We start from the raw sequence: 13,304 nt of genomic DNA, 5'->3' as shown, positions 1-13,304 counted from the left end.
CACCATCCAGTATCCACACACACTTGCACAAAATCCTTATAAGATGCAGAGTCTGAATTCCCTCTTTCCAAGAGAGAAAAAAATTTAAGACAGACTTAAAGCATTTTCTAGAAATATAATAAATATATAAAAACCTGTTTGCCAAGGGGCACCTGGGTGGCTCAGTCAGTTAAGCGTCTGCCTTCGGCTCGGGTCATGATCCCAGGGTCCTGGGATCGAGCCCCGAGTCAGACTCCCTGCTCCACGGGGAGCCTGTTTCTCCCTCTCCCTCTGCCTGCTGCTCTGTCTACTTGTGCTCTGTCAAATAAGTAAATAAAATCTTAAAAAAAAAAAAAACCTGTTTGCCAAACCTTTACTATGGTCAAGACCTTAAAACATTTTGGCCACACATTTTTGCTCAGCTACCTAAGTCCTGTCTCACTCATCTGCGTCCGAATGATTAATGTACTCAAGACTCAAAAGTATCCGCTAAGCTTTTCTTCCCTAAAAATATGGAAGTATTTTAAGAAAATTAAAAGACAAGGCATTGGGATTTCGGCTTGGGGCAGCCCGAGGGATGCAGGTATCTTCTCAATGGGGGGCCAGACGATTGTCACTGTAAGGTCCCAGCAAAGGGGACCACCGGAAGCATTCAAGTGATGTTCAGTGTCTACATCAGATACTAAGAAAATGGGGAATGTAGCACAGAATCATCGGTCCAGGAAGACTTGGACTGCCGCCGGGCCATGGCTTCATCACCGCATTTGGAACGAAGGCCCTATTCTGTCAGCATGTGATCCTCAACAGAATGGCAGAGGTAAAGTGCTTCCCAGCTTCGGATCAAATAATCCACCCGGCCCATCAGTTTCGTACTGCTGTTCTATTCGGAATGAAGACATTTCTGCGGCGCTGCACGGACCAGTGAGTTACGGTGGAAGCGGCCCCTGGGAAGTTCTCTATGTCAGACCTGGCCATGAGCTTGAAGTACGATTTTCACACTGGCGCGCTCTTCCCTGGTTCTTGTAAAACAACAGAAGTCTGGGCATGTGCTTCTATTGCCAAGTGTGCCAAAGAACGACATATTCTAGAGAGTATTACTTGGCGATTTCCTCCTGCTTTTACAGACCAAAGAAATGTGTCCTGCCATAATAGCGGAACCAGCTACAATCTCTCAAGGGAAACAGCACCCAGTCCCCTATCACACACCACTCACACCCAAGCTGTACTCACCAAACCTCTGCACGTGGAGAGAGCCACCGAGGAATTTTTGTGGGATCGTAAGGAGCCTTGATAGAAACAGAAATCCTCAGGCGGGAAGGTGTGCATGGACTTAGTACCTCCTTTCCCCAGTGTCTGCACGATAAATCCGGGAGCCACCAGGTTGCTGGAAGCTTTCAGCTCCATGTGGAAGTCGTGCCTGAAGCCCTTCAGCCGAAGGTGGAGAGACTCCACCCCGAGCTGGGCCAGCGCCCTCTTCCTCCTTTGAGGGTGTGTGATTTCGTGGGACACATAGTCTCCATTGTGGTCAACCTCATAGGGAGACACCAGGTCATATTCTGAAAGACAAAGAGAAGGTGTGGCTGAGTAAATTCAGGATTCTGAAAAGAATCAGGCAGTCTTGGAATATAATTTATTGCCAGAGGCCACTTCCGCCCAATAAAAATGATGGGAGGAAATGTCAGCATTGAGCCAAGCTCAAATCCGTACCGTAGGATGTGAATAATCATAGTCAGGAGGGAAAATCTTCAAAGTGGCCTTTAGAGAAGTCTCTGCTGCCCCAAAATATGTTATTCCCAATCCAGCAAAATCTACAACACTCCAAAGGAAAAACGAATCACAGACCAAAGAAATCCGAAAATGGACTTTTAGGATTATATTTCATAATGTTTACTTTGCACTCACGATAACATGTAATCATTTATGGTTCTAAATATTTTTTTAGCCATGCTTGTTTTTTATAAAAATTTTCATTGAGCTGACACGAACTTTTAGCTTCAAAATACCAACAATTTATCAAAAATTAGTTAAAAAGACAACTACGGGGAGCCTGGGTGGCTCAGTTGGTTAAGCGACTGCCTTCGGCTCAGGTCATGATCCTGGAGTCCCAGGATCAAGTCCCGCATCGGGCTCCCCGCTCAGCGGGGAGTCTGCTTCTCCCTGTGGCCCTCCCCCTCTCATGTGCTCTCTCTCTCTCAAATAAATAAATAAAATCTTAAAAAAAAAAAAGACAACTACGATGGCTATACTTTGCTGCTTAATATTTTAACAGTTAATTGTTAAATCAAGGAATCCTACAAATCATATGCAGACATATTCCAGATGCTAACGTTTCCTACACGGTCTGCTCCCACTGAATACTGCTGTCCACCCGCTCACTGGCCTGAGTTCTTGGCATGACATCAGAGTTCACCACCCAGGGTCTTCCCCAATGTGCACCATGGTCTTCTGCCCACTCTGATTCATAGTATACTAGCCTAAAACACATTCAAATACGTAATTTTTTGAAATGTGAAGAAAGGGGCTTTCTGCTTTCAGGGCACCCACACAGGCCTCTGGGGCATCAGGGGACGACAATGTCACAGCGTGGCCCTCTCTGTGGAAAGCATAGACAGAAGCTTTGCAGCTCCTTTCATTATAAAATGTGCACCCAGGAAGCTGTGAAAGTCTCATAACCGGGACTCTTTTCTGCTTTAGTGCGAGTTGGACATTCTTCTTAGAGTCATAAGATAAAACACAGAGATGGTGTTTGGTCAGAAGTAAGCAGTATTTGGGTAATAACTTTTTCTGGAAAAATGAGGTTTTCTTCACAACCAATCTGTTTCAGTGCAGGTGTCCGTCCATGGGTCCCTGTGCCGTCAGGAACAGGGAAAGGTCACACTTGAACAGGACAGGCAGCGAGCACCGATCAGAAATGGCACATGGTGGGTTGGGGGAGAGAGAGCAGGCCGCAGATGGTGAGGCCCTGCCTTGAGCCCCCCATGCTGAAGCCAGTGGCAAGGTGTGTGTCCAGGGCCGGCAGTGAACTCGATCCAGTGGCAGGATAACCCAACGATCGGTTCTGGCCTTGGCGACCCCAGGGAGGCCGTTTGCTCCGGGCAACAGCTTCGATGTGCGACCTCAGGGGCCTGGCCCTGCCACTCAGGGATCAACAGGTACCCTGAGGGTCACGGGCAGCGGGTTATAGCAGATCACAGGACGACCAACCATCAAAATCTATGTCGAAGTAGAGCATTTGTGTCCCAGAGGGCAAACTTTATTGGGCCTGTTTCCTGTTTTACTTAGGAAACCAAGAAAATAAAAGAACTCTGGCTCAACTGTGTGCAATGACAGGAGAAAGGGGAAACAAGTCAGGGATCTGCTCGTCTGGTGTAAGGATGTGACTGCAGGCTGTCCTGGGCCACTCTGAGAGACAAGTGTGCATGCCTTTCTACCTCAGTTTCTCCCCACTGCCTTCCACATCCCCAGCCTCCTTGATGGAGGGGGGAGGCTGGCGCAAGTGGAGGTGTTGCCCCTTTCACTCTGCCCCCGGGACTCTCAGGGGACCCCTCTCCCCCCACCCCAAGTCTGTGTCTATTCCAACAGAGGCTGTGGACACTTCCAAACACTGCCTAATCAGCACATTTATTGCACATAAACACATGATTACCACTTAAAGAAATCAAATTGTTTCCAGATGATATAAGCCACATTCTTATGACCTTTGTTTTGGAGGACATATAACATGCATCCTTTATCTGGAGGGGAGTATCTACTCTCTAGTATCTCTACAGTATCTACTCTCAAAATAGCGACTGATAAGGCTCTTTTACATAAACACATACAGCATCCTGTTGATAAATGCTAGACAACCAGCTATCTGAGGCGAAAGAATAAACGGCCTGCTTTACCGCATTTGCCAGTCCCCCCGGTGTAAGACTCCCACCGTGGCTGATCTCCAGCACCAAGGTGATGTCACTCCATGTGGAGCACGGAAGAGATACCCAGTAACACACCAGTACACACGGAGTATCTCCCGCACACAGAAACGAATAATGCAAATAACTCAAGAGCACAGATAAGAGTAAAATAATGATGAGGGATGAGATTTGCGTATTTTAATTTTGTTTTTAAAAGGACTTGTTTCACTGTAACTTTGCATATTTTACTTTTCAGTGACCAGCTCTGCCAAACTTAAAGGAAAGGAACAATCAGCTCTGGAGGACGGGTACAGGCTGGCCCCAGGCCACCAGCTCCAGAAACAGCAAAGCCACGCTTTGTAATCTATGACAATCTGTTCCCAAGAATGAGGAAGCAAATGCACGATGGGAAGAAGACCCGTTTTTTCAATTTAGTCTACTGGTTCTCAACCAGCAAGTCCTCTCCCACACCCCCGGGGAGACAAATGTCTGGAGACATTTCCATCTGTCACGGAGTGGGAGGGGACAGTGGTGCTCCTGGGATCTAACGACCCAATCCAGAGATGCTGCTACAGAGTCTTCAATGCACTGGACAGGCTCTTGGGACAAAGTAATAATACTGCCAAGGCGGGGAATCCTGATTTAGTCCCACGATAGTCCTCTCTACCAAATGTGTACTCTTGGTTATGTGTCAATGAATGTGGAAAAGGTCATCACTAAAGAATTCAATGAATGAACAAAATAAGCATGGCATCTCATCATACTCCTATTACTATCTGGAAATAAATCAATACATTACTGCAATAGACTGAAAAAATTAACTTTTGAGCTTATGTTTTAAGATTATAACCCCCACAACTATTGGCTTGTGATTTCAAGAAAAAATTAGTGCGATTCCTAATCTTTAAGAATCCTTTATTTTTCAACTTTTTTAAAAAAGATTTTATTTACTTATTTTAAAGAGAGAGCGAGCACACTCCAGAGCATGAGCTGGGGGAGAGGAACAGGGAAGGAGAGAAGGACAATCTCAAGCCGACTCCCAGCTGAACCTGGAGCCAGACACGGGGTTCAATCCCATGATCCCGAGATCATGACCTGAGCCGAAGTCAAAAGTTGGACGCGTAACCAACTGAGCCATCCAGGCACCCCTGTTTGAGACTCTTTTAAATGAGACCTGTATCCTATTCACCCTTAGTTAAGGAGAAAAACTTCACATATGGCTATTCCAGTCAGTGGTCAGAACTCCTTGATTTCAAGAGGTCTTCTGACCACAGCCTCAAGTCCAAGAACACTCTGGTTTCAAGCTGAATGCATGAAGTGTAGTCCACCTGAGCATGCAGGGCTGGTTCCTAACAGCTGCCGAGAGCAGATCTGCACCTTGCATCCTACCCCTGTACTCAGTGACATCACATCCATAGCTTGGAAGCGATAACGGTGCGAGTATTTTGACCCGTTTACCCCATGGAAACCAGAAAATGCCCTAAATCCGGGCTCCAAAGAGCCTGTCGTTAAAGATTGACAAGCACGGGGCGCCTGGGTGCCTCAGTCGTTAAGCGTCTGCCTTCAGCTCAGGTCACGATCCCAGGGTCCTGGGATCGAGCCGCGCGTCGGGCTCCTGGCTCAGCGAGGAGCCTGCTTCTCCCTCTCCCTCTGTCTCTCTCCCTGCTCATACTCTCTCTCTGTATCTCTGTGTCTCAAATTAATAAATAAAATCTTAAAAAAATAAACATAAAAAATAAAAAATAAAAAGTAAGATCAACAAGCACGCTACCTGAAAGAGACGACCCTGTCTCATGTTCCCCAAATGTTTGAATGTAGATCAATGTAATCTTCCAATGCACACACACAAACAACAGGTCTATTATGTACGACGAAACCCATCTCTAAAGAACTTCTAAACCTTGCCTTGGAAGCATAACTTACTCTAGAATCAAAAGCTAACAAATCTGTGATACATCTTGGCTCTTAACAGGAGCCTCTATTTTTATTACAAAGGCAAATTTGTAGGAAAAACATTAAAATCTCCCACTAAGGAAAAACAACTCTGAATCAGCCAAAATGAAACAGGCGTACTTAAATGTCTGAAAACGGTTTAGTTATCCACCATGGCATCAAGAATAGAGGGCGTTCTCTTTCCCGCTGCGGAACTGCTTCAGACACGGAGGAAAACTGGCAATCAAAGGCTGAATTATGCGGGAAACAAACCTTATGGCCAAAAAGAGCGATCCCAAAGCCAATCTGTGTAACAGATACCTAGAAATGCAACAGTTACACAAAGTGCACCCTGGCCCTACTGTTCTACAGCGAAACAAGGAACCTGCTGAGCAGAAAGAGTCTTTGCTCTGGTAGTGTGAAAGCCCTCTGGTAACACCCACTCTCTCTGGACTTGGCCGTTTCTTTCTTTCTTTTTTTTTTTTTTTTAAGATTTTATTTATTTATCTGAGACAGACAGAATGAGAGAGACAGAGAGCACATGAGAGGGGGGAGGGCCAGAGGGAGAAGCAGGCTCCCTGCCGAGCAGGGAGCCCGATGCGGGACTCGATCCAGGGACTCCAGGATCATGACCTGAGCCGAAGGCAGTCGCTCAACCAGATGAGCCACCCAGGCGGCCCTGGACTTGGCCATTTCTAATTAAAGACCTAAAACACACAGAGGGTAGGCAGGTAGGGGGCTGGACTTTGTCCACTAGGCTATGACTTCATGGATGACGGCTCACACGTTCCCTGCCAGTTTTTGACCAGGCGAGGTATGTGCATGACGTGGCAATGCTTGGCTTGTGACACCAGCCGAGGTGCCAGGTGTTTCGAACCGCATGCCAGCCAGGCTAGAGTCCAGCTCCCAGGAGTCCGTCCTGGCCAGGAGCAGGGGAAGCTCACTTGGGCAGAGAGCCTTTGACTTCTCCTTCCGGAAATGGTTCTCTGTCTGTATTGCTCCTACCTTAATAAAATGTTATACAGTCCCCTGAAAAATCTCCTGAGACCTTCATGAATTTTCATGATTTTAGAGAACTTTAGAGAACTTAACAAAAAACTCTTTTTTTCAGAAGTGTGTGTGGAGAGACAAATATAATATGGATAATTAGATTGTGGAATGCATCCTGAGAGAAACATGAAAGAAGACAAGGGCAAGCCCAAGAAGGTGACCTTTAAAAAGATAGATAATTACCTTTCTCCAGCAATTACGGAGCCCTAAGTGATTTTCATGTTTCATATCACTTACATCTAGCGCCCTCTGGTGGTGCTGAAGGTCTTCTGTTCCAGCGTTCGTCTACCTACCACTGTATTTATAGACTATTCGCGTACTCACTCAGTGGGACAGAATTCAAATAGTTAATGCATGCGTCAGATTCTTGTCTTTATAAAAGATGGAAAACTATGCTCAAAAACTTTGAGTTATTAACTTTTCTAGATTTCCTGAAAATAAGCTGGGATAATCAAACCTCGTCCTTCCTCTAAAATACTAACACTTGATATGTCAATTTATTGTTGGAAATGTTGCAAAGTACAGAACAACTGCCAAAGGATTGGGTTCAGATAAAAACCACCCAGCAACTGACATCCCACACCTGCCTTTCCCTTTAGCCTAAGGCAGTTCAGGGCAGGGCCGATTATTCCCAGGAGATGTGACATGTACAACTGCAGCTTGCCAACAGCACAAGGAAAACCACGCATTGCAAGAGGATCAGACTTGTACGCCAGATCGTGGCAGAAAGTTCGGGCATTGCTTGGGCTGTCGCAAACGCGCATTTCCCATTCCATGCACTATGTTACAGTTATGGCTCAACTCCTGAATAGCATCCCCTTTCATACTAACTGGATCAGTATTAAGCAAAAACGGCTTTCTTTTGTCTCCTGCTCTTTAATCAAGGGTATACAGAGAGGCTTCGCTTTAAAAGCCGGAGGAGGCTCAGGAGGGGGCGAAGGGGTAGAGAAAGGAGTAGTAAGCGCTTTCTAATGTCCTGAATGCATAAATTAATAAAACCTCTAGATTAGTCCTTGCTTTTTAAATGTTCTTATTCAATATGTATTGCTTGTTTTTTCCCCCTACCGCTTCTGGTAATAACGCTGGTAAGCGTTACTGTTTCACAGCGGAATACAAAATGAATATTGGTGAAAGTTGACTCATGGGCGCTCGCTCCTACGGCAAGGAGGCAAGGCAGCATCCTGGGAGGAACATTCGCAGCACCTTAGAACCCAGTGCCACTTGGTGAGGACTTGGAACCCCCCTTCCCCGCACACCTACCGCCTTTTTCCATCCAGTCCGGCTGAGCCGCAGAACCCGGGGGACGCCAGGCGCTCGGGCTCCCTGGCGAGGCCGCTGCGGGTCCCACGGAGCACGCAGGTGCCTGCTGGAAAACAGCGGCCACACGTCGGTGAGACCGGGACTGCAGGGGGGAAGACGCGGGGCACCCCCCCGTCGGGGACTCACCTGCACAGCCACCTGGGCCAACAGCAGGGCACAGAGCGCCGCGCAGCCGGGGCCCCCCGCGCCCCGCGCCCGCCGCCCGCGCTGCGTCCCCGCGGGGAGAACGCGCCGCTCCATCCAGGGGCGCTCCAGGTGCCCAGGGCCGCGGGATGGCCCCTGCCAGGCGGCGGCAAGTGGGCACCGAGGACCCGGCCGGCCGCGCGCAGGACCTTGCCCGCAGGGCCTCCGCCGCCCGCGCGGGGTTATCGCTGCGGCTCCGCGCGGCGCGGGGGGCGGAGTGGCGGCCAGGAGGCGGGCGCGGTGGTGGAGCACCAGCCCGCACCGTGGGAGAGCGGCGGGAGGAGGGGGGAGGGCGGGGAGGCGCAGAGGATCGCGAGGGGAGGAGAGGAGGGAGCGGGAGGGAGCGGGAGGAGTTGGCAGGGGCGGCGGGGTGGGGAGCTGCAGGAAGAGGGCAGGAGGGGGGGCAGACGGGGGAGGGAAGAGGCCGGAGAAAGCGGGCGGCGGGGTGGGGCAGAGGGGAGGAGGGCTGGGAGGATCCCTGCGCGCGCTCGCCCGCCGGCCGGTCGGGGCCTCGCCCAGCTCCCCTGGGCGCGCGGCTGGAGCGGTGGCCAGGAGGCTCTGAGTGTGAGCAGCTTGAGCCACCACCCCCCGGTGCCTCTGAACCTGCAGTCGCGCCGCCCCGCCCCAGGGCTGCCCGGCCAGCACCCCCAGGGCCAGACCTGTGCCGCCTCTGGCTCAGACACCCGCCGCCCACCAGGTGAGGCCGGGCTGCGCCTGGGGCCGCTGCGCGGGCCCTCGCGCTGCGTGTGGGAGATCGAGTGCGGGACAGCGGCGCCCAGGGCTTCAGGGCGTCCTGCGTTCTGAGTACACACAAAGGTGCCTTGCTCGTGCCTTGCTCTCGCCTTGGGGAGGGATGGGAGGCCCGGTGGTCTAAGAAGCAACGTCTGTCTCCTGGTCAGTCCTGGATGTAGAGGAGCTCCTGGCCCCGGGGCCACCTGCCCTGGAGAGCCTGTGTGCCCAGCTGCTGGCTGGCTGCGCGTAGCCAATCCATTAGGAGGCCTTGGGGCTCAGGATCCCTGTGGGCCCGGCTGCAGGCAGGGTGCCAAGGGCCCAGGGAGCAGCAGGTGCTTGACCACTGGCCTGGCAGCAAGCCCAGTCAGTGTTCTACCACGGTGTGTGTGAACGCATGTGTGTGCGTGTGGACGTGAGTGCGGCTGTGCCTCAGTACCCACTTGTGTGTGCACATGTGTGCATGTGTATGTGCCCTTGCGTGTGCGCACACGTGTGTATGTACCCTTGCGTGCATGCACACGTGTGCATGTACCCTTGCGTGCGTGCACACGTGTGTATGTACCCGTGTGTGCACACACGTGCATGTGTATGTACCCTTGTGTGCGTGCACACGTGTGTTTGTACTCGTGCGCATGTGCACACTTACCCGTGCACATGTGTGCGTGTGTATGCACTGTGCGTGAGTGAACACGTGTGCCAGTGCGTGTTCTCACCACATGCATTGCCTTTGACCACTCTGCTGTACGGATTGCCCTTTTCCTCTCTGGCCAAGTACTTTCTGCGGGTCCTGGAAGCCTGGGTTCCTACTTCTGTGGTTCCAGTGTCCCTCACATTCACTTTATCCCAGATTTGCCAGTTTTGCACATTTTGGAGGGGAAAGTGGAGAGGGAAAAGGTGACTGTGGCCTCTGGTTCCCTTTGCCCAACTAGCTTTGAGCCTGTCCATGTTTCCTACTTCTGGCAGTCTGGACGTGCCAGATATCCCGGGCTTGGACAGCAGAACCCCCAGGCTGAGCAGTGGCTGGCTTGCCGGCTCTCTCTCTCTTTCTCTCATATTTATTTGAAAACAGGTCTTAAAGTGAAAATAGTTTTACTGAAAGGCCTGCATTGGGGGTGGTCTTTAAAACACCTGCCTCCTCCCCTTCCTCCAGCTCTGGACAAGGGTCTGACTCAGTGAAGGGGGCAGGGAGCTCAGCCTGAGGGGAACCAGAGGCTGAGGTTGGCCGGGCAGAGCCTCTGGGTCTGGCAAAGCTTCTGCGGGAGGCTGCAGTTCCTTCTGTCCTGAGTGCAAGTCCTCACATGCTTGAGAAATACGGACCTCTATTTCTAATTATGTTGACTGTAACCTGCAAGGGGATCAGATTTTCCAAGTCTAGCTAAGATCCCATGAAGGCACCCAGGGGTTCTTTTTTTTATATGTTTAAACAGATGGAATGAAAGGATTCAGTTTTAGGTTTTTTTTTTTTTTTTTTCTTTTTGAGTAGTACCCAATGAGTCTCTTTCCATTGTGAAGAAACCATATCCTTTACAGCGATGAGTGTTTTCCAGTTCTTTTAGCTGTTCACAGAATTCAATGCTCATCCCAGACCAGGAATGTGTCTTAGTTGACACAGAGCAAACTCCTGCCTGGGGCCAGGCAGGGAGCTGAGCTGAGGGAGCCTGATGAGCTGCATATGAGAAAGGCCTTGAAACAAGGTGGAGGGGAGGTGAGTTGTGATTTCCACTAGGATACATATAGTTGGTCTTAGCATTTCTGACAGAGAGCTCCTAAAACCCTTGGAATTTCCTAAGAAAAGAGTGAGAAAGGGGCCTTTTGTTATGCTAACAAGGTGATTTGCATCCAAGGTAGGGGGCTGGTTGCTTGAGGTGCCAACCTGGTGAGTAGAAGAGTGGAACTTTCAGTCCCACTTCCTGACCCCCTCATTCCCAGGGAAGGGGAGACTGGTTGGGGGTTTAGTTCAATCACCAATGGCCAATCATTTCATCAATCCTCCCTATGTAATGAAGGCTCCATGAAAACCCCTAAGGAACAGGGTTCAGAGAGCTTCCCCTTGGTGAACAGGTAGAGAAGCAGGGAACTGGGAGCATCAGAGAGTGTGGAAGCTCTGTGCCCTTCCCCCAGACCTTGCCCTGTGCTTCTCCATCTGGCTGTTTCTGACTTATATCTTATTATAATAAACCAGTGACCTGGGGAGTAAAATGTTTCTCTAAGTTTTGTGAGCCACTCTACAAATTAATTGAACCTATGGAGGGGGTCCTTCCCATCTGTAGCCATTTGATCAGAAGCTCAGGTGACAGCAGATTCCAAATTGGCGTCAGAAGTGGGGGTGGGGTGAGGTGACTGTTACCTGACCAGAGGCTGGGTCAGGGGGGTCTGGCCCCATAGCCCTTCTCTAAAGGATGCTTTATAGTCCTACAAGTAGAAAGAGTACCTCCACAGTGTGAAACACTAGCATATTTAGAAACAAGAAAAGGCCATGTTTGATGTCAGAAGCTTTAAATTCCCAAAGTGAAAGATTAGGTCAGGGCCTGTGTCTTGTGGATTATCTGATGTTTAGAGCTGGCCCTGAAGTCTGACTTAGTACAACTTAGGAAATCAGGAGCTGCTGGAAGAAAGGACCTCCCAGAGTGGGTGGCAGGTGGGATGCAGCCTCTGTGTTTCCTCCAGAGACCCACGCAAGTCCTGGCTGAACCTGAGCAAGTCAGCTTGCTGGGGGCTGAGAGGGTTTCACACCTTAGGTCTGTGGGCCCAAGGATCTGTCAGAAGCCCCAGAGCTTCAGTGTTGGATTCCGAGGCTGAGTCTGTTACTGGCTACACTCCAGAATCTGATCTCCTCCCTCACTTTGAGACTTGACTCTTAGAAAGAAGCCAAAGGGAAATTGGGAAGCAATGAGACAGACAAGGTTAGATTCCTTCAATCAAAACATGGCATTTATAAGCCACTTTCCCTTTATTATTAAACACTTAGAAATTTAGCTCAAATATTAGTTTAGATTATTATATAAAATATAATTATTCAGTATTATAATTTTTGTTTATGACAGGCTTATAGTCATTATTATACATAGATTTATTTTTTAATGGATTTTATTTATTTATTTGACAGAGGGAGAGACAGCGAGAGAGAGAGAGCACAAGCAGGGGGAGTGGGAGAGGGAGAAGCAGGCCTCCTGCCAAGCAGGGAACCCGATGTGGGGCTCCATCCCAGGACCCCGGGCAGTTGCTTAACCAACTGAGCCCCCCAGGCGACCCTACACAGATTTTTTTAGAGGGGGGCAGGGCAGAGGGAGAGGGAGAGAGAATCTTAGGCCGGCTCCATGCCCAGCATGTGAGCCCAATGTAGGGCTCGAACACATGACCCTGAGATCATGACCTGAGCCAAAATCAAGTCTCTGAAATCAAGTGTAGTGAGTATTTGATAAGCGAGTAAATTATTCTCTGTATGTTTAGCTTCCATTCTGTCTCCTCAATCACAAGATTCCATGTTCTCGTTTCATGGAAGGCAGGTCCTTTTCTGAACAGGAAGTACCAGGAGTTTCAAGAAACTTAATTCTGGCTCCTGAAGGAGGTCATGTTGAAACCCCTCAAAAGCATAAAGTTGCACAAAAATCAAAATGGCTGCAGGAGTGCTTAAGGGAAGATGGATTTCAAACTAGGTAACCTATTTCCTCTCTTCCCCAGGCCTCCGCTCCTCCCTTCCTAGCCTTTTGTTTCTGGAACCCCGAGTCCTTCTGATGCACGAGGCTCGACTGCCATCTGATCTCAGGCAGGAACTGTCCACACTGGTGGCTGCTGGTGGCCTGGCCGACCGGATCCTCTGCATCCTCTTCGAGTAGCCATCATGGTGGGCGTGATCCGGTTCCTTTTCCGGTCCCACTCCCCTGTCCAACAGGCCTTTGCCTGCTCTCTTGTGGTGCTCTGCATCACTCTAGAACATAAAAATTGTCATTCCCTGTGGCCACAGCTGCCAGTGTTTTTCCCATTTCTGCCTCTGGTTTTGCCAGCAATCCGAGGGAGCTCGCCTCACATGCACCCTATTCATGGCCAACTCCTTCTTTGCTCCCACTCTCCTGTGGACACTCATCTGCTTTTCCTGAATGGACGCGGAGCGCCATGGCGCAGGATTGCAAGAGTGTCCTTGGGGAGTCATAGGTTCAGAGTGGGGAAGGGACTGTACATGGCCGGGCTGCAGATGGGGCGACCAACATGGAC

General features: G+C 49.9%; 1 protein-coding gene across 7 annotated transcripts in view; it reads right to left on the bottom strand.

Moving 5' to 3' along the window:
• Positions 1-8,648, bottom strand: part of ADAMTS16 (ADAM metallopeptidase with thrombospondin type 1 motif 16) — a 142,946-nt gene extending 134,298 nt beyond the window's left edge. For 4 of the 7 annotated variants that reach the window (XR_004678010.1, XM_034998828.1, XM_034998830.1 and 1 more), the window contains exons 1-3: positions 8,304-8,647; positions 8,118-8,223; positions 1,210-1,535 (exon numbers count right to left, since the gene is read on the bottom strand). Coding sequence is in view for 6 of the 7 variants with exons in the window: in XM_034998828.1 (XP_034854719.1) it covers positions 1,210-1,535; positions 8,118-8,223; positions 8,304-8,417 (546 nt within the window). In the remaining variant the exon portion in view is untranslated. Of the gene's footprint in view, positions 1-1,209; positions 1,536-8,117; positions 8,224-8,303 lie in introns of all 7 variants that reach the window. The other 3 variants (XM_034998827.1, XM_034998829.1, XM_034998826.1) reach the window with 2 other exon arrangements.
• Between the last annotated feature and the right edge of the window lie 4,656 nt (positions 8,649-13,304).

The sequence above is a fragment of the Mirounga leonina genome, unplaced genomic scaffold, assembly GCF_011800145.1.
Source record: "Mirounga leonina isolate KUSES-001 unplaced genomic scaffold, KU_Mleo_1.0 Mir_95, whole genome shotgun sequence".
NCBI classification, from domain to species: domain Eukaryota; kingdom Metazoa; phylum Chordata; class Mammalia; order Carnivora; family Phocidae; genus Mirounga; species Mirounga leonina.
This window is presented reverse-complemented; position numbering and strand designations above follow the sequence as displayed.